Here is a 26,496-nt window from a genome sequence, read left to right on the forward strand (position 1 = left end):
GACGCCGGGTCTCACAGGCTCCCAGCGCTTGCGGGGGCGAGGACTGTCAGCGCGGCCCCTCAACCCACGGTGGGGGCGCCAAGGGGCCGCTCGCCGCCCGCTCTGGGACAAAGCGCCGGATGGGGCGGGAGACGGGACCCAGCCCCGCCGGAGGCTCTGGGCGCCGGGCGCGCCCCGCCGCTCGGACGCGGACGCCGGGCCCGTGGCGCGGCCGCCTCCCGATGCGCGCTGCCGGCGAGCGCCAGCCCGAGCCGGGCGGTGGGGGGTGCTCGCTTCCTTCCCGCACCGCAGCCCCCATCTTAGCCCTTTTGCCCCCCACCATTTCCATGCGAAATCCTTTGCGGGCTTGGCCTGGATCAGCACTTCCTCTCGGCCTCGCAGCTCGGCTCTTTGGTCTGCGCCCAGGACTTTGCCTCTGGGCCTGTTCACAAAGCGTATAAAAGTTGAATTTAATGTAACTGAATTCCTTGGGCTTAAGTGCACGAAAGACTTCCCCTTGTGCCCTGTGCTCTTTCCCCTTCCTCATTCTTTCCACACCCCTCCTCTTAACTCAGTATTATTAGGTGGTTCTTTGAGAATGACTTCCCTGGCTCCGTGTGGAGTGTTTTTCTGCAGTTATTGTTTGTTGTAATGGGAAGTGCAGTTCGGCCGTGTACAGGAAAGTAACATGTTTACTCAGGTATCTTGGGTGAATTTCATTTTATGTCCTAACATTTGCAAATACTACAGTTCCATTTTAGTTAAAATTTGTGAGTATCTAAAGGAATAATCTTTCAGTGACTAGGAGGTGTGTCTTAAATTCTTATTTTTAAGTGTCTCACATAGACTTAGTAATCAAATCAGTTCAGAGTTATTTGTTTTGAATATTTCTTGTTTTCTGCAAGTGATATAAACACTAGACAGGGTTTTCTTTAAAAAAAAGCATTAAGTTACAATGCACATACTATATATACAGTGCACTCATTTAAGTGTACAATTCAGGGGTTTTCATATGTCCAGTTACATCACCATCAGTTTAGAACAATTTCATCACCTGAGAAAGAATCCCTGTATCCATTAGCAGTCATTACCTCTTTCCCCCCTAACTTAGCCCTAGGCAACTTATTAATCTATAAATTTCTACCTCTGTAGATGTGTCTCTTTTGGACATGTTATATAAATGGGATCATATGTGTTGTTCTGTGTGACTGGCTTCTTTCCTAAGCATGTTTCCAAAGTTCATCCATGGTATAGCATGTATCAGCACTTAATTCGACTTTATGGCCACACGTTCCATTGTATGTATATACCACATTTTATCTGTTCATCAGTGATGGACGTTTGGTTGTTTCCACTTTTTTTTTTTGCTATTTTGAATAATACTGCTATTTTTTGGTACAAGTTTTTGTGTGGAAATAGGTCTTTATTTCTTTTGGGAATAGAATTGCTGGGTCATATTGTTACTCTTTAACATTTTGAGGAATTGCCAACCTGTTCTCCAAAGTGGGTGCACGTTTTACAGTCCCAGTGTCTGATGTTCCAGTTTTTCTACATGCTGGGGAATGCGGTCTTTTTTTTATTATAGTGGATGGGTGTGAAGTAGTATCTCATTGTGGTTTTGATTTCCAATTCTCTGGTGGCTAATAATGTTGAACATCTATTCATGTGCTTATTTATATATTTTATTTGGAGGAGTATCCGTTGACTCACCGCCCGTTTTTAGATTCGGTTATTTGTGTTTTTATCATTGAGTTGTAAGAGTTCTTTTTATATTGTGGTTAGTCTTTTATCAGATAGATGATTTTGTTAATCTTTTCTATTTTGTGGGCTGTCTTCTTCATTTTCTTGAAGGTGCCTGTTTTAAACATGTATTTATTTGTTTTTAAAAATTATTTTTAATTGAAGTATAGTTGACATATTAGTTTCAGGTGTACAGTATTTGATAATTACATGTATTATGAAATGCTCACCAGTGTAAGTGCTCTTACTGTCTTACATTGTTGCAGTATTATTGTTAGATTACCTAAGGTGTATTTTTCATCCTCTGTGACTTACTCTTTAACTGTAAGTTTGTACCTCTTAATCATCTATTTCACCTATCTCCCACCCCCCTCTTTTCTGGCTACCACCAGTTTTTCCTCTGGATTTACCAGTGTTTTCTGTTTCTTTTTGTTCAGTTGTTTTTAGATTCCACATATAAGTGAAATCATATGGTATTTGTGTTTGTCTGACTTGTTTCACTTAGCATAATGTACCTTAGATCCATCCATATCACAAATGGCAAGATTTCATTCTTTTTTAATGGCTGAGTAATAGTCCATTGTGTATACATACCACATTTTCTTTATTCATCTATGGATGGACACTTGGGTTCCTTCCATATCTTGGCTATTATAAATCATGCTGGAGTAAACATGGGAGTTCATATATCTTTTTGAATTCATGTTTTCATTTTCTCAGGTATGCACCCAGAGGTGGAATTACTGGATTGTATGGTATTTGTTTTTTTCATTTTTTGACGAATAGTGTTTCCACAGTGGCTGCACACAAATACACATTCCCACCAACAGTATGCGACTGTTCCTTTTTCTCCATGTCCTTGCCAACACTTTTTGTGTCTTGTGTTTTTGATAATCGCCGTTCCATCTGGTGTGAGGTAGCTTGATACTACCCTTTGAAGCATTGAAGTTTTTAATTTTGATGAAGTCCAGCTTAATTTATTCGTAATCATTTATGCTTTTATTGTTTTATTTAAGAAGTTTTTCCTAACCCACAGTCACAAAGAGTGTATACACGAATGTTTTCTTCTATGAGTTTTATAGTTTTAGCTCTTACATTTAGGCCTGTGATCCATTTGAGGTCAGTTTTTGTGTGTGGTGTCAGAAGGAGGTTCAGCTTCATTCTTTTGCCTGTGGATATCTAGTCCCAGTGCCATTTGTTGAAAGGCTCTTCTCTTTTAGTTAAATAGTCGTGGCTCCCTTGTCAAAAATCAGTTGACCATAGGAGTATGGGTTTATTTCTTGACTTTCACTTGTATTCCATTGTCCATCCTTATACTAGTTCTACACTGTTTTGATTATTATAGCTTTGCAGCAAGTTTAGAATCAAGAAGTGAGAGTCTTCCAGCTTTGGTCTTTATCAAGATTTTTCTGCCTATTCTGGGTCCTTTGTGTTTTTTCATGAATTTTAGGTTTAGCCTATCAATTTAATTAATTAGTTATTTAATTTTAGTTGATATGTATAACCTGTCAATTTTAGACTTTAGGTTTTACAGTGGCAATTTATAAAACTATTGTGAGGATCATTTAAAATTGGACATTCTTGAATGTTTTGCATGGTTTTTGATAGGTGAATGTGTTCTTGAAGCTTGCTGACTTAATTCCAAATTGTTCATTAAGATTTAAAAAAAAAATTATAGTTTGCTGCAAATTGTACATTAACATTTTAAAGTTATTTTTTTTTTCTGTTAATTGAGCTTTGAACATAGCCTTGTCTGATGTTTTTGGCTATTAAGAATAATGCTTTCTGTGAACATTCTTTGTATTGGTTTTTGGGTGCCCCTGTTTGTCCCTCATAAGGAAGGGACAGGAATAAATTTGGATATATGAAATTTAGACAGAATTCCTAGTTTAATTTATGGTTTTGTCTTTGCCTTCACTTCCACTGTTGAATACAAATAGTAAAAAAAGATTGCATTTTATTTTACTTTCAAGCCTGGAATTGGGGCTGAAAGCTCTAAACTGGAACTTTAAAAAGCTCCAAAGGAGGACTAAATGAACTGGGCAAGACTAGGAACAGGAACTAAATCACTTCTGAGAATTTGATAGTTGTCTAAGACAACTCAAAAATGTACATATTTTAGGACCATTTATAATTTCTTAAAATAGAGAAATTGTAATATTAATTTCACTTTTCTCCCCTAGTATTTAAAGTGGCACTGTCAGAATAAATGAAACTTGTCAAAGTGAGGTAATGGGAAACTCTGAATTTTTAAGTTTCTAATCAAACAACCTATAAATTATTGTTTTCCCTGCAAAGAAAAAGACAAACCTTTTTGTTGTGGCATTTGTTAGAGGAAAGGTTGAATCATTCAAACTATTTTCAAGCCCTTTCGAAAGCAGCACATCCTGCCTTTTTCTTTAAAGTGTAGTTTTTCTTAACTAAAACTGTATCCTACATTACGGATTACTTAATTTTTTACTTTGAAGAGAAAATGTATTTAAAAGTTCCTACAGAACAGGTGTTTTGTTGCTGATTAGTCATTTTTTGCCACGAGGTATAGTGCCTTTGATAATCAAGTTGAAAATGTTTTTCTTTTCCATTAAAATTGGATAACAAAATTAGTTTTGATAGCAGAAATCCACACCATTGCCTTAATATATAAAAACAGTTGTTAACCCTTCAAAAGATAATGTCAGTTTAAAGAGTTATTGCAAATATTATAGTGAGGAAGTGTTTATGTACACTGCTTTTTCAGAGTAAGAGTAAAATTTATAATACTTTTGAGATAGTCTATGTCACCATTGATTGCTCTATAGTAATTAAAATGGTTTTATATTTTTATATAAACCCAGATTATTTAATTCAGGATTTAAATTTTTAATTTTTTTTTTAAATTCCAGTATAATTGGCATACAGTGTTTTTTAGTTTCAGGTGTACAGTGTAGTGATTCAACAGTTCTCTACAGGGGTTCCTGGTGGCTCAGTCCATTAAACATCCAACTTCAGCTCAGGTCATGATCTCACAGGTTGTGAGTTTGAGCCCTGAATTGGGTTCTGGGTTGACAGCTTAGAGCCTAGAACCTGCTTTAGATTCTCTGTCTCCGTCTCTCTGTCCATACCCCTCTCATGCTCTGTCTTTGTCTCTCTCTCTCTCAAAAATAAATAAACATTAAAAAATAATTTTAAAAAACGAGTCCTATACATTACTCAGTACTCATCATGGTAACCGTACTCTTTAATCCCCTTCACCTGTTTCACCCATCCTTCCACCTGCCTCTCCTGTGGTAACCATCAGTTCATTTTCTATAATTACGGGTCTGTTTTTGGCTTGTCTCTTGTTTTGTTTCTTGAATTCCACGTATGAGTGAAATCATATGGTACTTGTCTTTCTCTGAGTTATTTCATTTAGCATTATACTCCCTAGCTCTATCCATGTTGTTGCAAGTGGCAAGATTTCATTCTTTTTTATGGCTGAGTAATATTCCTGTGTGTGTGTGTGTGTGTGTGTGTGTGTGTGTATGTGTGTGTGTATGCTACTCTTCTTTGTCTACTCATCTATATAGATGGACCTTTGGGTTCTTTCCATATTTTGGCTATTGTAAATATTGCTGCGGGGCTCAGGTGGTTAAGTGTCCAACTCTTGATTTAGGCTCAGGTCATGGTTTCATGGTTCATGAGCTTGAGCCTCACCTCAGGCTCTGTGTTGACAGTTTGGAGCCTGCTTGGGATTGTCTCTGTCCCTCTCTCTCTGCCTCTGTCCTGCTCCTGCATGCGTGCACATGTGCTCTCTCTCTCAAAATAAGTAAACTTAAAAATATAATGCTGTGATAAGCATTGGGGTGCATGCGTCTTTTTGAGTTAGGTTTTTTATATTCTTTGAGTTAATACCCAGTAGTGGAATTACTGGATTATATGGTAATCCTAATTTTAATTTTTTGAGGAATCTCCATAGTGTTTTCCGTAGTGGCTCCACCAGGTTGCATTCCCATCAATAGTGCCTGAGTGTTCCTCATTCTCCACATCTTTGTCAACACTTCTTGTTTCTTATGTTTTTGATTTTAGCATTCTGACTGGTATAAGATATCTCATTGTGGTTCTGATTTGCATTTCTCTAATGATGAGTGATGTTGAGCATTTTTTTTTTTTACGTGTCTGTGGCCATCTGTATGTCTACTGGAGAAATGTCTGTTCATGTCTTCTCATTTTTTAATTGATTGTTTTTGGGTAGTGAGTTGTATAAGTTTTTTGTATATTTTGGGTACTAACCCCCTGAAATTTTTTTTTAAGGATGGATTTCATTAGTGATAATTATTTAAGGGGAAAAATTAAACAAAACCTGATTTAAATCTTTATAAACCTCATTTTGCGTAACATTCCTAATTTCTGTAAAATATGAAGCATTCTCCCAAAGACGTCAAGTATCCTGTAGCATATATCACATTGTAATGAACTAACGTTTTTAGTTAGGTGACCCTTTGCAAAGATTATTTCCAGTCAGCACATCAAGAATGAAATAATTATCTTGGGTGTTTTTATTTTGAAGTATTTCTTGTCCTTATTTCTTTCATTATTTAACCAGTACAGAAGTCTCATTCCGTTTATCTCTTGATTTCCCTGGTATTGTCATGCTTTACTTTTAAATAAAATTGGAGTGCTTAATTATACATCCAAAATTTGATCTGTCATTACATGGATAAACTAGAAGGATTAAAATGTTTTTTAAAAACCTGGAATTGCTATTCATAGGACTTTGAAATGCAAAACGTTACATTTTTGCTTGATTATTTAAATTTAGTATCCTAGATGAGAGACTACCAACTATACATGTGCCCACACACGTATTTTGGTGGGTTATATCCATATGCAAATTTAAGCATATATGTTTTTGAAAATTAGTTGAGGTGATTGTAGAAACCCAGAATAAAGACTTTGTTTTTATTACTTGAAATTTCCAAATACTGTAATTTGTGATATCTCCTTGGGATATGATTCCATTTGGTGATATACTGAAATTTAAGAAGTGTATGTGTATGCATATTTATGTATAGATTAGTTAACAGATTTGCAAAATTTACATGGTTCAGTAAATTTTCAAAAGATACCAAAAGGAATACAGTATAAAATTTCTTTTTTCCCAGCCAGCAAGATCTCCACAAAGGCAGTCACTGTTAACCAATTTCTTCTGTTGCTTTCCAGAGATGATCTCTGTATATACACAAGCAAATTACATACACTAAGTTAAAATGTGTTATTGTATAATTGTTAGCCAGTTAGCCATGCCCAAATTGTTTTCAGCTGCAACAAGCTATGAACATGTAAAATAGAGATTCATCTAACTTGGTTTAAGTAGACCTGACAGGTAGACATTATAAAATCATAGTATTATAGATGACATTAAATTTTATTGTGAGGCACTTAGAATTTTAGGGGGTGCAGTGGTGGTCTGTATTTTTGCCTTAATTGTTGGAGAAATTTGAAAGTGAGAAATTTACTGATTTAGTCTGTATAAGTTCCGTTCAGGGGAAAGATTTTAGAACATTGACATGGAAAGGATAAAATTTTGCTGTCTGGATTCTTTTCTAACACTGCACACTAAATCCTAAATGCTCTAATCCTTTCAGAACTACTTGTTTAGGCGAAAGCATGGGAGAACAGGTATGTTTTTTTTATCATCATGCATATTTGGTTAGCATAAACCCGTGGAAGTAGTTTTTGAGTTCTTTTTCTTGAGATTATCCATCCTAGTTTCACAATTCTAAAACATTTAACAGAAGCACCCTAAAAAATCCGTATAGGAATATGGTGCCATGGAGACTTAAAGGGAATAAAAGTTTGGTTTTCACTTTAGTGTGGAAAAATGAAAGAATACTAGAGTTGGAAGAATGTTAGTAGCAGTTTGGTCACCAGATAAGCATAAATTGGTCAGATTGGGGGGGGGGGGCATACAGAAACAGTACAACAGCAACTGAGGCCTAAAATGGTATCTATTGGTAAAGTCGCTAAAGAATATTGCTGGGATAGCCAGATTGAGAGGATTAAATTGAGAAATGATTAGTGAACTGTGTGTTGAAGTTGAGGCATACAAGTCCATCAGTTCTGTCAGGCACATGCTCCTTGATGGAACTGCAGAAGTAAAAGTTATGAAAGATATGACAAGCATATTTGCTTGACTTCAGGGAAAAGATAGGAAGGTACAGTATATGTAAAGCAAATTGGTGATGCTGGATCTTAAAACTACTAAGTGTTAATTTTTATTTGGTTGAAACAAGAACCAGTGAAGATAGTTTTCCTTTTTAATTATATGACCATTATTATGGGATAGGTAGGACACAGAATACAGAAGAAAATTAAAATTATGTATCGCTGTTCCCTGTATCCTCTAAGATTTTCTTTCCAAATACAACATTCATTGGGTGCCTGGGTGGCTCAGTCGATTGAGTTTCAGACTTCATTTGGCTCAGGCTATGATCTCCCAGCTCATGAGTTTGAGCCTCACATCGGGCTCACTGCTGTTAGCACAGAGCCCACTTCAGATCTTCTGTTCCCCACCCCCCGCCGCCCACCCCTTCCTTGCTTGCACTGTCTCAAAAATAAATCTAAAAAAAATATATATATACATATATATGTGTGTATATATATATATATACATATATATATATATGTGTATATATACACATATGTGTATATACATATATATACATATATACCATTCACAATAGGTTCTGCTGTATTGTTCTGTAGCTTGGTGTTTTCAAATGAAAACAAGTATCAAGTATTTTTCTCATACGATTAAGTATTCTTTGAAAATACTTTGCGGTGACTTTCATAGGTTTTCATGGAATGCATAGATAATTTTTAAAACTACTCCCACTTTGAATATTTAAGTTATTTTTCAGTTTTTTTTTCATTTATGAATTATGAGGACTGAAGATTTAACAACATGAACGAGAGATGTCATTTTAAGAATGCCTTCGAATGCACAGATTGAAGAGTTTTTGAGAAACCTGAAATTGTTTTATTTTTTCATGTTGAGGGTAATTAAAATTACATTCTTTAAAGAATATTACAGAGAATTTGAAAATTCTAAAAAAATTACCTCAAAACTGTTTGCTTTTGTTATTTTTGTTGAATCCCTATAATATCTATTAGATGGCTTTAAGGATTTAACTAACTGGAAAAGGTGAATTATAATTGAAAAGTTTAGGGAGTATCTGAGGAGTTAGAAAATAATTTTTTTAATATAATAAGATTTATTTCCTTCAGCCAACCAACAGATGTGTTTGAGTGACTTTTGTACCTGCCTGCTCTGACTGCTGAGCAGTGCTCATTTTACATCTTTAATCACTGTTTTCTGCTTTAAAAACATCTTGCCAGTAGTTCTGTAGAATAGGTCTGATGATCATGTGTGAAAATTTCAATGTATAAATAGAAGGTTGACTAAAAGAGTTTGTAACTTGTGGTTAAATGTGCTATTTACTTATAGAAAAACTGCTTACATAAGAGCTAGTGCAAAAGGAAAATGTAGAGTGGTAGGAAGTGATGATATTTATTTATTACTTTTGAAGCGGTTTGAGGTTGAGAGGAAGGTTAGGCCTGTTATTTGCTATTCACATGATAGCACCTCCTGACCCTTTCATCCCCTTCCAATTTTTTTTTTTTTTTAATAAAAAGGAACTAGGTAAAATCGGCTTTTTAATCAATAGCCTGATTATACACTATACACTATCTTCTACCTGTTTTTTTTTCAAAAAAATTTTTTTTAACATTTATTTATTTTTGAGAGATAGAGAGAGGCAGAGCATGAGCAGGGGAGAGGGAGAGAGAGAGATACAGAATCCGAAGCAGGCTCCAGGCTCTGAGCTGTTTGTTAGCACAGAGCCCGATGCGAGGCTCAAACTCAACTGCGAGACCATGACCTGAGCTGAAGTCGGATGCTCAACTGACTGAGCCACTCAGGCACCCCATCTTCTGCCTGTTTTCCAGATCTTGGAGTCATCAAAAGTGAGAGATAATCCAGTTTTTTTGTTTTTAGTTTTTAATTTACTGTTGCTCTTAAAAGGTCTTTGAAAGAGAAGTTTCAAACCATTAGCTAAAATCTATAGGACTTATATAGCTTTGTACTTTTCCACTATTGCTGTTCATGGATCTTAAAAACCCAGGTACATTAACAGTTCTATTTTTTCTTCAAGTGGAAAGATGTTAGATTGTATTTCATATCTCCTTAAAAAAGTTTTAAAGTATAAAGTGATGTTATAAAGTCAACCAGAAAAAGATGTCTTTGAGTTTCCAAAGTAGGTTTGATGACGTATTCAGACTTTCTAACTTGAAATTTCAAGTATGTCTCACTTGTAGATTCTAAATTAGACTAGAAAAAAACCTAAATATTTCCAGTGACTTGGTGACCTTAAGTGCAAAACTATGCATAATGTGATCTCATTTTCATGTTAAAAAGTAACATGGGGCCCCTGGGTGGCTCAGTCAGTTAAGCATCTGATTCTTGATTTCTGCTCAGGTTGTGATTTCATGGTTCATGAGATCAAGCCCCGTGTCAGGGTCTGCTAGGGATTCTGTCTGTCTTTCTCCCCCCCCACCCCGCCCCCCCGCCATACTCTTTCTCTCTTTCTCTCAAAATAAATAAACTTAAAAAAAAAGTAACATGTTACTATATGTATGGGAAAAGGAATCTGGACTGATAAACTGTTAACTGTAGTCAGAGTGGTAAGAAGAGACAATAGGTTCTGAGAAATTTGTGGTTTTTGTTTTCTTTTTTGTTTTTTTAAGTTAACTTATTTTGAGAGAGAAAGAAAGAAAGAGAGCATGAGTTGGGGAGGGGCAGAGAGAGAGAGGAAGAGAGAGAATCCAAACAGGCTCCACAGTGTAAGTGCAGATCCCAGTATGGGGCTCAAACCCACTGTGAGATCATGACCTGAGCCAAAATCAAGAGTTGGTCACTCAACCCACTGAGCCACCCAGGCACCCCAGAAGTTTGTGTTTTCTTTCTCTTTTCTTTCTTTTTTTTTTTAATGTTTATTTATTTGTTTTTGAGAGAGAGAGAGAGAGAGAGAGAGAGAGAGAGAGAGGAAGACAGAGCATGAGCAGGGGAGGGGCAGACAAAGAGGGAGACACAATCTCAGGCAGGCTCCAGGCCCCAGCTGTCGGTACAGAGCCTGACGTGGGGCTCAAACCCAGGAACTGTGAGATCATGCCGTGAGCCGAAGTCAAGAGTCTGAAGCTAAACCGATTGAGTCACCTAGGTTCCCCAGAAGTTTGTGGTTTCTTAAAGGACTTGTATGACTCTGGACTAAACATCTTCAAAGGGTAATAAAACTTTTTTCCTTCTTCTTCATGTTAAGAATTAATTCAAAGGTTTTTAACACTTGTTTATACCAGATTATAACAAGATTTTGTTTGCCCCAGGGCACAGTCATTAGACTTTTATGAATGTGACACCTCTTTGTAAAGTGCATTGAGACCAGCAGATTAAAAAAGATCCTATCTTAGCGTAAATATTCAAAAGAATTGTCTTCCTTGTACCAGTAATAGTGTTAATAGTTGCTTTTGTCACTTAATACTGAAAATTTCTCTGCAAGAATTTGATTGAAATGGATAAAAATATTTGCCTAAGCTTTTTGATAGCTTTATTGTGATATATTTTATTTACTGTATAGTTCACTTATTTAAAGTGTACAGTTCAGTGCTTTTTGACATGTAGTCCTCATCACAGTCAATTTTAAACCGTTTTCATTACATCACAAAGAAAACCTGTACCTCTTTTCACCTCCTACTTCACAACCTCCCCTTCCCAACAACTCACTAAATCTACTTTCTATCTCAGCAGATTTGCTTATTCTAGACATTTCATATAAATGGAGTCATACAATTTATGGTCTCGTGTCTGATTTCTTTAAGATGATTATAGTATTCATAAAGTCACATGCATCATTGTTTGTTTCTTTTATTGCTGAATTATATTCCGTTGTATGGATATACCTTATTTTGTCTTTTTACTCACTGGTTGCTGGGCATTTAAGTTGTTCCTTACATTAGGTTATTTTGGGCTGTCATGGTAATTGTGTCTTGCTTTTTTCCATTGACAGTGTATCTGTCCGTTTTAAGAATTTTAAAAATCTGCAATTTTTTTTTTACTGTAGTCTTTTAAAAAATACTGTATTTTATTGTAGGATATACTGTCATCTACTTAACCAGTTTTATATCTTTTAAGTTTTATTCATTTTGCCAGAGAGAGAGAGAGAGTGAGCATGCACGAGTGAGGAGAGGCAGAGAGAGAGGGAGAGAGACAATCCCAAGCAGGCTCTATGCTGTCAGCACAGAGCCTGATGCGGTGCTTGATCTTGTGAACTGTGAGATCATGACCTGAGCCAAAGTCGAGAGTCGGACTCTTAGCTGACTGGGCCACCCAGGTGCCCCTACGTAACCAGTAATATTAATGGATGTCTTTTGAGTTTTTTCCATTTTTCACTATTATAAATAGTACTTTAGTAAATATTCTTCCACATGTATCTTTGTGTGTGTGTGTGTTTCTGTAGTATAGATTTCTAAAAGTGGGATTGCTGAATCAAAGGGCATGAATATTTACGGTTTTAGTAAAATATTGAAGGTAAGAAGACATCTTTAGACATAATTCTATTTGATAATAAAAGTCTTTTGTCAAATTATTTGTACATTCATGTATTTGTAGTCAAGGAAAAGCCAGTTCTGCTTGCTTGAGTTAACAGATTTTGTTAAGAAAAAAAATTTTGTGTTGAAAATGAGAAGAACATATCCACTTCAAGGTCTAAGGTGATAAAATGGATATGCAGTTCAGAAATACTTCTTATTTTACTTTTCTTTGAATTAGAGCCATCTACTAAAAACGTTGGTGACTAATATAAAATTACAGAACCTGTGTGGAGGTACTTCTGGTTAAAAAAAATTGGGGTGATCTTAAATGGTGGCAGAATTACAATGAGTTACAATTATCTTTTTCAAGAGTGGTCTCTCCCCGTTTCACCAGAATTTTCAGTGTTTTGTGCAGGTGAAGACACTGAAGCCAAATGGGCCTAGACCTCAGCTCCAGGGTTCTTGTCTTCTGCTGTATTTTTTGACATATAAATGTCTATGTATTTAGTATTTATTTAGTCATCTGTTATCAAAGCTGTAAAGTAAGTTTTTGGCAAGGGACAATACAATTTGGGTTCTTTGTCAGACACTTTGAAATTTTTTTTTTTTTTTTTTTTTTAGAAAAAAGGTGTATTTGTATTTAAGTGTGTGTGTGTGGAGTGAGAGAGATCACCCTACACACTAGCGCCATTTGAAGTAGTAAAATTTTTGCTTAGTTTGTGCTAAAGTTCATGAGTAATAAATATTTGTGTTAATAGGTTTGTGAAATTGTTAATGAATAGTGCCTGGAGTTAGACTCATGTTTTCTGACCTCAATAAATGAAAAATCTGAAAATAAGAAGAAATGACAAATGGATTTGTAATCATGTGTTTATGCATATTCATTATATGTGAATATATGTTTATATTTAGTTGTTAGTGCATTTTGAGGCAGGGTTCTTCTGTATCACATCCTTATTAGAATGAATTTTCCTTGTCTTTCCAAGTGAAGACCTGAGGGATGGAGTAGTTAGTACTGTTTCTTAAGGTATATTATTGATACTGTATTAATATTGTATTGTATATTAAATAGATTAATATTCATAATTTCCTCTATTAGGATTTTTAACTAGTAGGCTATTTGGATATCTGAAGTTCCCAAAAAAGAGCTTACTCTTTAAAGGACTTTTTGATTAAAACCCAAATTTCCAAATGTAATTTAACCTTTACTTGATTCCTAAATGTTTATAATACTATAACAGTGAGGGGTGCCTGGGTGGCGTAGTCAGTTAAACATCCTTGGTGAAGTGACTTCTAGTTAAGTGACTCTTGGTTTTGGCTCAGGTCGTGGTCTCACAGTTCGTGGGTTTGAGCCCTGTGTCAGGCTGTGCGCTGGGATTCTGTCTCGCTTTCTCTCTGCCACTCTCTTACCTTTCTCTCTCTCAAAAATAAATAAATAAACATAAAAAAATACTGTCACAGTGAGGCAAAACGCTCAGGACCTTGTTGCCCCAGTTACTAGATGGTGTCCAGTTTCTTATCTCTTTTAAAAAAAAGTTGTTTTTTTTTTTTTTTAACTTGTAATCCTGGTAGAGTATTTCTTTGTTTATTTATTTATTTTTAATATATGAAGTTTATTGTCAAATTGGTTTCCATACAACACGCAGTGCTCATCCCAAAAGATGCCCTCTTCAATACCCATCAGCTACCCTCTCCTCCCTCCCACCTCCCAACCCTCAGTTTGTTCTGTTTTTAAGAGTCTCTTATGCTTTGGCTCTCTCCCAACTGGTAGAGTATTTCTAATAGTCTGTGTGTCTGTTTGAATAGCCTTTTACTCCTAATTCACTTCCAATTTGAATATGATAATGCATATGCATAACACATACTGGGATCCCAGGTAACCTGACTTGTTAGATTTATATGCAAATGAGAAGTAGTAGATGTCTATTGAGAACTTTGGGGCATGAGAGCTTCAGACTTTTGATTTTATGGTTTTAGAATTTAAGTTTCATTTTGTTTTTAGAGTTCATGACTATATTTTGGAAGTTGGTGGATAGGTAATTATGTGTAATTTATGCATTCAAGTAATCAAATGAATCCCTTTGAGGATTCAGGTCCTTCATTATTTTGTCTGTAATTGTACTTACTAATCTGCATGATGATGTTATTTTTGCTTGCCATAAACTAGGGATAATGGTTATGTCAGAGAATATTCTTCTTTTGGTTAGAATAAATTTGCATGAAAAACCCATGGAAAGTAAAAAGCCAAAGTTAGATAATAACTTTTTTCTTTATGTTAAACATAAAAAATTATAGAAACCAAATGGGTATCTTTGGATTCATTAAAGACGATGGTTTTATGTTATATTCTTACTTGTGTAAAGAAATTGATGTTCAAAATGTTGAGTATATTGTTTTTTATTTTTTTATAATTAATTTTTTTAATGTTTGTTTTTGAGAGAGAGAGACAGAGTGCAAGTGGGAGAAGGGCAGAAAGAGAGGGAGACAGTATCTGAAGCGGGTTCCAGGCTTCAAGCTGTCAGCACAGAGCCCGACCTGGGGTTCGAACTCACAAACCATATCATGACTTGAGCCAAAGTTGGACGCCTAACCAACTGAGCCACCCAGGCGTCCTGAGTGTATTGTTTATATTATCTCATTATAAATAGGACATTTTATTGTATATGTGGCAAAATAATTACTTTCTGTATTAGTTTACAACTTTGGTAGGGATCATTTCAGTATAACAGGAATTCCAGTTTCCTGTTTTCAGTGAGCTGTAAAAAAATTAGGTTTCATATTGTGTAATTCTTGCTTACTGTATTGCTTTCTATTTCCAACAAATATAGTCAGTTCTTTATTATTTTATTTTCACTGGAGCAAAATAAAAACTAATTGTAAAGAGAGCTGTTGAGCTAAGTTTATTGAGTCTTTTGTTTCATCTATAAAATTGGTATTTCTAATGTTTTCTTTGCTGTGACTTGCTAATTTAGCATTTATTGGATTAAATGGCAGTAAAGGTTTTCTAGGATTGTTTAGTGGTCTGGTTCTGCTAATTTCCCATTAGTAGAGGACTAGCCAATGAGTGTTACTACTCTTTTATTAAAATTTTAAAATTTCTCACCTCTCAAGTTGTTTAAGTTTACTGAAAGATTTATGTTAGTGATTATAAAGTATTTTGTGGTATTGAATGGTTATGTGGTTAGTAATAGGCTATCTTGACCCAGAAGTCAAGTTTAGTTATTTATTTTTTAATTTTTAATTTTTAAAATTTATTCATTTTAGGGAGAGAGAGAGATTGTGAGCAGGGGACAGGGGCAGAGGGATAGAGAGAGGGAGAGAGAATCTCTGCACTCAGCACGGAGCCTAACCCGGGGCTCCATCCCACCTGAGCTGACATCGAGTCAGGCACTCAACCAACTGGGCCACCAAGGTGTCCCAGGATTTAGTTGTTTTAAAACAGGGACTCTTTGTTACATAATCAGGAATCCCTTAGTGCGTATTAAGGGAATTGAAATGGGATTTGGTGATGTATTTAAAAAGATACATGGTTATCTTTTCTAAATTAGGCTGCATGTTATTTCTTAAAATTTCAGACTTAATTTCATTTAATATACTTATTTGAGTGATTATACAATGTGTGCATGTGTGTTTAATGTGTGTATATGTATAATAAATTGTAAACTTTATTAAAGTGTAGAGTTTTCCTTTGATATAATTTGAAGTCATACAAGGAGAGGCAATGGTTCATTTAAGGAGAAATAGTTCACCTGAGCATTAGCATTGCATATTAGTTAATGGAGGGTTATTCGTAAGTCGTTTTGGTCATTTTGATCTTTTTTGTTTGTTAAACTAAAAATCTTTTTTGATTTCAGGGGGAAAAAAATAGTGGCTTTGATGTCCTTTACCATAATATGAAACATGGACAGATATCAACGAAAGAACTAGCAGATTTTGTGAGAGAAAGGTATGTATTTTTTTAGTAAGTCATTTAACAATTCATCATCAAATTAAATTTTAGAATAGAGATGGGAAAATTTTAGTTAGATTTGCATTAAAATAATCAAGTACACTTTTATAGTTATATTTTAAAGTAGTAGTTACCTGGCATCTACATGCTGAGGGCTAAATAGTGGCTCCAAATAATATTGCTACACTCCTGGTTTGCAAATCACTGCTTGAATATATATACCTGTTTTTCGTTGAAAGAGCTAGCAAGGTGGTACAATAGAAAAATTGAGAAATTTTGTGGGATAAAATATTATCATTTCTTTAAACAAACATGTCATTAAACATACTAAAATAAATTGAAAAATTTTCTGAATTTGTAGTTTAGTTATGTATTATTATAACTTTTAAAACATTCGTTTGTTTATTTAGATTTTAAGTAGGCTCCATGACCGACATGGGGCTTGAACTCATTAACACTGAGAGATCAACAGTCCCATGCTCTACTTACTGAGCCAGCCAGGTGCTCCTGTAATTTTATTTTAAAAAAATATAAGTATATATTTTTCCATTCTGTAAATTTGTAAAATGTGATTTTCTTTAAGACTCTTAGAATATAATAGTTTAAAAACTGTTACAATCAATGTATTTTGGTTTGAATAAAGCTATTTTGTGGCTAGGCCCAGTTTGTGATTTTTATACGAGCACGTGTTTTTGTTTTTTATTTTTTTATTTGAGAGAGAGAGAGTGCAAGCAGGGAGAGGGTCAGAGGGAGAGAGAGAATCTTAAGCAGGCTCCGTGCTTAGTATAGAGTCTGACATGGGTCTCAATCCCATGGGCCTGGGATCGTGACCTGCGCCGAAATCAATAGTCCGACGCTCAAGTGACAGAGCGACTCCAGCGCCCCTATATGAGCACATTTAAAATCTTTATCTTAGTAATATGGGGCTATTTTGCCATTATTTATTCATTTGTTTGTTTTTAAAGCTTTTATTTTTTAAGTAATCTCTACACCCAACATGGAGCTTGACCACACAACCCTGAGATCAAGAGTCACATGCTCCACCCACTGAGCCAGCCAGGTGCCCCAATATTTTGCCTTTTGATATAATACTCCGTTCATTGGGGTTTCTGGCTGGCTCAGTGGATGGAGCATGTGACTCAAAGTCTCGGGGTTGTGCATTCAACCCCCACACTGGGTATAGAGGTTACTTAAAAAAATAAACAAACAATACTCCATTCATTTCTTCTTTCAGTAATATATATTCCATGTTTGCTGTGTGCCAGGCACTTGTCTGGATTCTGAGAATACAGGGGTAAAGACATAGCTTTTGCTGTCATAGAGTTTACCAACTGATAGGAATTGGGGAACAAACTATTTTATGTAAGACCAGTCCTCTTCTGGCTTTCACTTCTCTTTTGGAGGTAAGAGAGAATCTAGAAGCTCTAAGTGCTATGGATAAGACTGTCCTTCACTAGCTTCTGCAACATCACTGGCAGGAGTAAAGAAGAGGCCTCAGAATACTGCATCTCCTGGCATGTCCTCTGGCCTTCCTTTTCCCCCAACATTTGCATCACTACTATAACTACTTTGAGACATTCAGGGCAGTTGTCATCAGGCCTTTTAGCCTATTTATGTCAGTTACCATAAGATGTCCAGAATCTACCATTTCTTGTCCAGAATCTAATCCCTTTATGATTCTTTGGGCAGTGAGACAACCAACCCTTCTTTCCACTAGTTCCCTACTTTAATGTTTTCTTCATAGCACTTAAAACCATGAGGTGTGTGATATTTTACTTATTTATTTGTCTCTCCCCTCTGGAATATAAATCCCACAAGGCACAAGGGCAGGGGTTTGGTTTTGTTTTGTTTTTTGTTTTTGCTTATTACTCCATCTCTTGAGCTTGGGAGAGTGCTTGGGTCTTAGTAGGCCCTAAGTAAGGATTTTTTGACAGAATAAATCTCTGACTTTACTGCCCTGATCCAAGCTGTCATTGTTGCCTGAACTGCAACAGTAGCTCCTCTTTTTTTTTTTTTTTTTTTCCTCTTCTTTAAGTTTATTTATTTATTTTGAGAGGGAGCACGAGCAGGGGAAGAGCAGAGACAGAGAATCCCAAGCAGGCTTATGCCATCAGTACAGAGCCCAATGCAGGGCTCAATCTCACAAACTGTTGAGACCATGACCTGAGCCGAAATCAAGACTTGGGCGCTTAGCTGACTGAGCCACCCAGGCGCCCCAACAGCAGCTCCTCTTTGATCTGTCTACATTCGTTCTTATTCCCCTGCAACTTATTCTTTGTACTGTAATTGGAGTGCTTTTTCTAAACTGCAATGAGGTTTGTTACCTTTCTGGTTTGAGTCATTTAGAAATCTTCCCATTACTCTTAAGGTAAGTCTGCCAACATCTTGGTCTGATCCCAAGCTACCTTTCAAGCTTTAGTTCATGCCAGAATCCTTATTCTTTCCTTTCCAGAGACATTGGCCATTTATTGAAAGACATCTTCCAGTCCAGGCTTTGTACATGCTTATTCCTGTTTTTGCCTAATTAACACCTGTTCTTTAGAGCTGAGCAGTGTGGTCACTTCTCCAGAGATGCTTTTCCTCATTTCCCTGACTAGGTCAGAAATACCTATTATAGTATTTCTCAACATCATATATCTCTTTGCAGTATCTATAACATTTTATAATGATTCATTTTTTAATTTGTCTCTGTTTCCCTATAAAGGGAAAAGTATGTAGTATTCTTCTTTACCCTGGTGCCTTGTACAGAGCCTGGCATAATTAGATACTCATATTTCTTGAAGGAGTGAACGAGAAAGGAAGGAAGAAAAGATAGACACATAAACATAAACTGTGCACTATGGATTTTGCATACATTAGTTACCTCCTTTCACTATCAAAAGTTTCACTTCCATTTTGGGGATAAGAAAATCGGGGCCCAGAAAGTTTGATTTCCTAAGTCAATCATTCAGTTTCTCTCCTCCCTTCAGTCCCTCCTCCCTACTGGTTTGCTCCCTTCTTCCCTCTTGTATTCCTCTTTGCTCCTTTCTTCCTTTCCTGTCTTCCTCCCTTACTACCCTTGTCCTTCCTCTCTTCTTTCCAACAGCTTTATTGGAGTATAATTGACATACAGTATGCTGCATATTTGAAGTGTATAGTTTGATAAATTTTGACATATACACATACTCATGAAACCCATCACCACAACCAAGGTAGTGAACATATTCATCATCTCCTTTGTAATTCCTTGCCCCTGTCTCTCCCCCTCATTGCTAAACACCCACTCATTTGCTTCTGACATTTAGGTTAGTTTGCCATTTCTAGAATTTTATATGAATGTAATCATACAGGGTATAGTCTGTTATCCAGTACTTTCACTCAGTATAATTATGTTGAGATTGATCCATGTAGTTGCATTCATACCTTGCTACTGTTGAGTAGTACTCCATTTATAGATATCACAATTTATCCATTCATCTGTCAAAGGAAGTTGTACCTATCTTTTGAACTTTGTATTAATTATATCAGTTTAATCATATAGTAGTTATTTTGTCTTCTGTCAGTCAGCATGTTTATGAGATTAATTTGTATTTAGTTTAATTCATTTGCAATGCCATGTAGTATTAAATATGCCAAGATGTATCTACTACCATTGACAGAAATTTGGGATGTTTCCAGTTCTTTTTGCTATTACAAGTGATATTGCTTTGAATATTCTGGCACATGTGTCTTGGTATACATATACATGTATTTATATTAAGTATATACTCTGGAATAGAATTGCCAGGTGATAGAGTAATGTGTATGTTTAACTGTAATAGGTAATGCCAAAGAATTTTCCCAGGTGGTTGTACTAGTTTACAACAGCAGCAGCCTTGTTTCAGAGTTCTAGTCCTTCCATGTCCTCATCACCACTTGGTATTGCCAGTCTTTTAATTTGAATCATTGGATAAGTAGTGGTACAGGTATCTCCCACTTTTCAGAAGCTTGTGTTATGCCAATTGGCTTTTATGAAAGACGTACGTTAGTACCTGTTTTTGCTAACCCAAGAGAAATTCGAAGAGGATTTTTGCTGTTACAAAAAATGGCAAAATGCGAACATAGCGTCCGGTGTTTGTTTTGCAGTGAGTCCTTCCTTCCATAAGGAAGCAGTGTGCACAGTGAGGGTGGCACTGCCAAGCTCCTTTCCCAGGACCTTTACTCAGCATCTCAGCATCAAGCTGCCATAGTGTTGAACTGTGTCTTTGAGCATCTGTACTTTATTTCAATTTATTTTGTGCATCTGTTAGCAAGATGTGTCCTACAGTATCAGAAAAGCCTAAGAGAGGTTATTTTGGGGGTCTGGGAAAGCTCAAAATAATTTCCATATAAATTAATGGTAATTGTTTCTTTGCTTTATGCCATTTGGCTTATGAAACGTTTCCTCAGAAGGCTTTACTTTTGGATAGTGAGGGATACCTGTATCTTTCTGTGGTTTTAAAATGCATTTCCCTGATGAATAATAAGCTTGACATCCTCTCATATGTTCATTGGTCATTTGCATTTTCTTTTATGAAGTCCCTGTTCATGACTTGTATATTTTTTTAGTTTTTTCCCCCTTTTAAAAAATAAATTGAAGGAATTTTTATATATTTTGGGGGGATGCAGTTTGTTGGTAAGGTGTTACAAATTTATTTACAAATGCCCTTGATTTTTATATATTGATTTTGTGTCTAGTAACCTGGTTGTTCTTGCTTATTCTGATAATTTATCTGTAGATTGTTTTGGATTTTCTATGTGTACAGTCATCTTGTACAAATGACAGTTTTACATCTCTCTTTCCAATCCTTATACTTTTTTTTATTTTTCTTGACTTCTCATACTGGCTAATACTTTAGGTATAATGCTGAATAGAAATGGAAATGTCAGGTGTCCTTGTCTTATTATTCCCAGTCTCACATTTCACTCTTAAATATGATATATTTATTCTGTTTTTTTCTCTACTGTTAATCAGATTATAGGAATTTCCTTGTTTATATTGTTTTGTAAGGTTTTTCTTTCTTTTTTTTTTTTTTAATTCTGCATGGATGTTGAATTTGGTCAGATACTTTTCCTGTATCCATTGATGCGGTATGTTTTTCTTTCTTTCTTTCTTTCTTTCTTTCTTTCTTTCTTTCTTTCTTTCCCTCTCTTGTTAAAATCTGAATTACATTGAATTTTTTTTTAAGATTTTATTTTATTTGTAAATTTTTATTTATTTATTTTCTAGAGAGACAGAGATAGGGCGAGTAGGGGAGGTGCAGAGAGAGAGGGAGACAGAGAATCCTAAGCAGGCTCTGTGCTGCCAGTGTAGAGCTTTGCACAGGTCTTGAATTCACAAAATTGTGAGATTGTGACCTGAGCCAAAACCAAGAGTCAGACGTTCAACCAATTGAACTACCCAGACATCCCTATTTTATTTTTTTAAAGTAATCTCTACACCCAGCATGGCACTCAAACTCACAACCCCAACATCAAGAGTTGCATGCTCTCCTGACCGAGCCACCCAGGCGCCCCACATTGAATTTTGAATGTTAGACTAACTTTTCATTCCTCATATAAACTCAACTAGGTGGAGTTGTATTATCATTTTTATATATTGGTGGTTCAGTTTGCTATTTTATTTAGGATTTTATCATCTGTATTTGTGATTGAATTTGGCCTGAAAAATTCCCTTTATCTAACTATCTTTCTTAGGTTTTGGTATCAAGATTTGTTGGCCTTATAAAATGAGTTGGGGAGTATACATCTTTTTTTTTTTTTCTGAAAAAAATATGTGGCAGATTATGGTTTCTTCTTTATGTGTTTCATTAACTTTGCTGGTAGACCCACTGGGACTTGAAATCACCTTTATAGGAAGGTTTCAATTACATATGTAATTTCTTGAATAGTTACAGGACTCTTTGGATATTCTAGTTCTTCTGTGAGTTTGATAAGTTATATTTTTAAGGAATTTTTTTCATTTATGCTTTCAAATTTATAGGCAAAAACTTATTCTTTTTTTTTTTTTTTTTAATGTTTATTTACTTTTGAGAGAAAGAGAGAGAGACAGAGGTATGAGCAGGGGAGGAGCAGAGAGAGAGGGAGACACAGAATCCAAAGCAGGCTCTAGGCTCTGAGCTGTCAGCACAGAGCCTGATGTGGGGCTGGAACTCATAAACTGCAAGATCATGACCTGAGTTGATGTTGGACACTTAACTGACTGAGCCACCCAGGTGCCCCAAAACCTTATTCTTAATATCCTTTTATGAACTGTTTTATTTTTGTTTTTTTAAAAAATGCTTATTTATTTTGAGAAAGAGCATGAGCAAGGGACGGACAGAGAGAGAGGGAGAGGGAGAATCCCAAACAGGTTCCATGCTTTCATCACAGAGCCTGCTGTGGGGCTTGATCTCATGAACTGCGAGATCATGACTTGAGCAGAAATCAAGAGTTGGCCACTTAACTAACTGAGCCAGCCAGGCCCCCTGTTTTGTAAACCTTTTAAATATCTGATGGATCTGTACTAGATGTTCCCTTTTCATTCCTGACATCAGTTATTTGTACCTTCTCTGGATTTTATCAGTCTCCTTTGTCACTTGTTGGTTTTAAAAGTTTTTATAAAGAAGCAACTATTAGTTTTGTTGATCCTTTTTGAATATTTGTTTTTTATTTCATTAACTTTGTGTTCCTTATCTCTTTTGACTTTGTATTCAGTTTGCTGTTCTTTTTCTGACTTTGACATAGATGTGTGACTTAATGATTTTCAACCATTTTTACTTTTTTTAAGATTATTTTTTAAATGTCTATTCCTGAGAGAGAGAGAGAGAGAGAGAGACAGACAGAGACAGAGCATGAGCCAGGGAGGGGCAGAGAGAGAGAGGGAGATACAGAATCTGAAGCAGGCTCCAGGCTCTCAGCTGTCAGCACAGAGCCCGTCATGGGGCTCAAACTCACGAACCGCGAGTTCATGACCTGAGCCGAATCTGGACGCTTAACTGAGTGAGCCACCCAGGTGCCCCAAGATTTAATTTTTTTAGATAATCTCTTCACTTAATGTGGGGCTTAGACTCCAAACCCCGAGATCAAGACTCCCATGCTCCACTGACTGAGCCAGCCAGGTGCCCCAACCTTTTTTCATTTCTGATATAGTCATTTAAATCTGTAAATTTCCCTGAAGCATTGCTTTGGTATGCTTCACGAGTTTTGAGCAATAGGATTTTCATTATATTTAATTTAAAGATATTTTAAGGATTAAAGAATTTAAAGATAATGTGCTTTCTTCGTTGCCTCCCTGGGTTATTTAGAAGTAAATACATAAATAAATATGTATGTGATATATATATTTATATTGTTTGTTTTTGTTACTATTTTTGTTTTTGAGAGACAGCTTGAGCACTGGAGAGGGAAAGGGAAAGAAATTCTTAAGCAGGCTCCACATCCAGCATGGAGCCCAACATGGGTCTCAATCTCATGATCATGAAATCATGACCTCTGCTGAAATCAAGAGTCAGATTCTTAACTAACTGAGCCACCCAGGCACCACTAGAAGTATGTTTTTAAATTTCCAAATATGTGATGATTTTAAAGGTATAGTCTAGCTCATGCTTAATTGCATGTGGTTAGAGAACATACTTTGTATGATTTCAGCATTTGGAAATTTGTTCACACTTGGGTTATGGACCAGGATAGAGTCGGTATAGGTAAATATCTGCATATACCTGAAAAGACTGTATTTTGCATTTGTTGTCTATATGTATTTTTAGGGTAAGTTTGTGCATTCTGTTGTTCAACTGTAATACATCCCTACTGGTTTTTATTTTTTTATCCTGCTTGTTTTATCAATTTCTGAGAGAGTTATATTGAAAATCTCATTCTGATTGTGATATTTCTGTGAATCCATATAGTTGTGTCAATTTTTGCTTAATGTATTTGAGGCATGTTAGTAGGGGGCTACAAAATCTTTTTTTTTATCTTTTATTTTTTTAAATGTTTATTTTTGAGAGAGCGAGACAGAGTGTGAGAGGTGGAGAGGCAGAGAGAGAGAAGGAGTCACAGAATCTGAAGCAGGCTCCAGGCTCTGAGCTGTCAGCACAGAGCCTGACGTGGGGCTTGAACTCAATGGACTGAGATCATGACCTGAGCTGAAGTTGGACGCTTAACCTACTGAGCCACCCAGGCGCCCCATTCTTTTTTTTTTTTTAATTTTTTTTTTTAATGTTTATTTTTGGGAGATAGCATGTTCATGTGAGCTGGGGAGGAGCAGAGAGAGGAAGATAGGATCCAAAGTGGGCTCTGCACTGACAGCAGAGAGCCGATGTGGAGCTTGAACTCACGGAACCTTGAAATCATGACCAGAACCAAAGTCAGATGCTTAACTGACAGAGCCACCCAGGCGCCTCCAAATTCTTTTTTTTTTATTGAAGTATAGTTGACACACAATGTTAACATTAGCCTCAGGTGTATAGCATAGGTATTTCACAACTGTATACTTTATGCTATGCCTACAAGTTTAGCTACCATCTATCATTATACAGTGCTATTACTGTACTATTGATTATATTTCCTATGCTGTACCTTTCATCCCCATGACTTATTCATTCCATAACTGGAAGCCTGTACCTCCCGCTCCCCTTCACCCATATTCCTCCCCATCCCTTCCCTCCAGTTTGTTCTTTGTATTTATAGGTCCGTTTTTGTTTTTGTTTGCTTGTTCCTTTGTTTTGTTCTTTAGATTCTACATATAAGTGAAACCATATGGTATTTGTCTGACCTACTTCACTTAATGTAATACCCTCTAGGTCCATGCATGTTGTTACAGATGGCAAGATTACTCATTCTGAGTAATTATCTTTTCCTTCCTTCCTTCCTTCCTTCCTTCCTTCCTTCCTTCCCACATTTTCTTTATCCATTTTATCTATCAGTGGACATTTAGGTTGCTTCCATATATTGGCTATTGTAAATAATGCTGCAGTAAACATAAGGGTACATATATCTTTTCAAGTTAGTGTTTCAAGTTAGTGTTTTCATTTTCTTTGGGTAGATACCCAGTAGTAGAATTACTGGGTTGTATGGTATTTTATTTTTTGAGGAACCTCTATAATATTTTCCACAGGGACTGCATGAATTTACATTCCTACCAACAGTGCATTAGGGTTTCTTTTTCTCCACATCTTCGCTAACACGTGTTTCTTGTTTTTTTATTTTTTGTTTTTGATATTACCTATTCTGACTGATTTGAGGTAGTGTCTTACTGTGATTTTGATTTGCATTTCTCTCATGATTTGTAGTATTGAGCATCTTTTCATGTGTCTGTGGGTCATCTGTATGTCTTCTTTGAAAAAATGTCTTTAGATCTTCTGGGTTGGTACAAATTTAAAACTATTACATCTTCAGGATGAACTGTACTTTTTATCATTATGAAGTGTCCTTTATATCTGTGACATTGTTTATTGCCTTGAAGTTTACTTTGTTTTTGTAGGGTCATCGGTTTGCTTTTGGTGAGTGTTTGCATGATATATGTCTTTTCTTTGCTGTTTTCTTGTGGTGTAGTTGTGTTTCTTATTTTTAAAGGCACTTTGACAGTCTTTATTTTAATTGGAGCATTTAGTCTGTAACGTACAGTAGAATTGCAGATATAGTTGGGTTCAAATCTGTTGTCCCAGAAGTTGTCATACTTTTTATGTAGAGGTCCAGAAAGTCACTATTTCAGGCTTTGTGTGTCATCTGATCTCTGTTGCAGGTATTCGGCTCTGCCATTTTAGTACAAAAGTAGTCATAGCCAACATGTAAATAAATGTTCTTGGCTGTGCTAATAAACTTTATGGGGACAAAAATGGGCCATATTTGGTTGATGGTCTTGTAGATTGCCAAACACTGTGTTATTTTAGTATTTGCTATTTGTCTTACTTGTTTGGTATTTTTTCCTCCTCTTTCTTGCCTTTTGGCCTGTTTTTTTTTTTTTTTAATTCTTGTTTTTTTTTTTAATTAGCTTAGAAGTAAAAACCCTCTTCTACTGTTCTTTTATTAGTTATCCTAGAGATTATAATATACTTAATTGAGCTGTTAACTTACAATAATAATTGATCCTTTTACCCTCTTTCTGAAAATGTCGGAACCTTAGAATACTATCACGTCCTGACTTAATGCCTCATAGGACATTTGTGTGTATGTGTTTAACTTTGTCCTATGAACATTGAAAATTTTCCATTAAAAACTTTTTTTTTATTGTGGAAATACATTTCTTTAAC

At 35.8% G+C, this 26,496-nt stretch overlaps 1 protein-coding gene across 1 annotated transcript in view; it reads left to right on the top strand.

Annotated features, from left to right (window-relative positions):
* The window catches only part of FCHO2 (FCH and mu domain containing endocytic adaptor 2), a 139,590-nt gene that overhangs the window by 17,010 nt on the left and 96,084 nt on the right, over window positions 1–26,496 (top strand). Inside the window, exon 3 of the mRNA XM_049649622.1 lies at window positions 16,176–16,267. Within this exon, the coding sequence (XP_049505579.1) occupies window positions 16,176–16,267 (92 nt within the window). The remainder of the gene's footprint in view (window positions 1–16,175; window positions 16,268–26,496) is intronic.

This window comes from Panthera uncia (genome assembly GCF_023721935.1).
Source record: "Panthera uncia isolate 11264 chromosome A1 unlocalized genomic scaffold, Puncia_PCG_1.0 HiC_scaffold_17, whole genome shotgun sequence".
In the NCBI taxonomy this organism is placed as follows: Eukaryota; Metazoa; Chordata; class Mammalia; order Carnivora; family Felidae; genus Panthera; species Panthera uncia.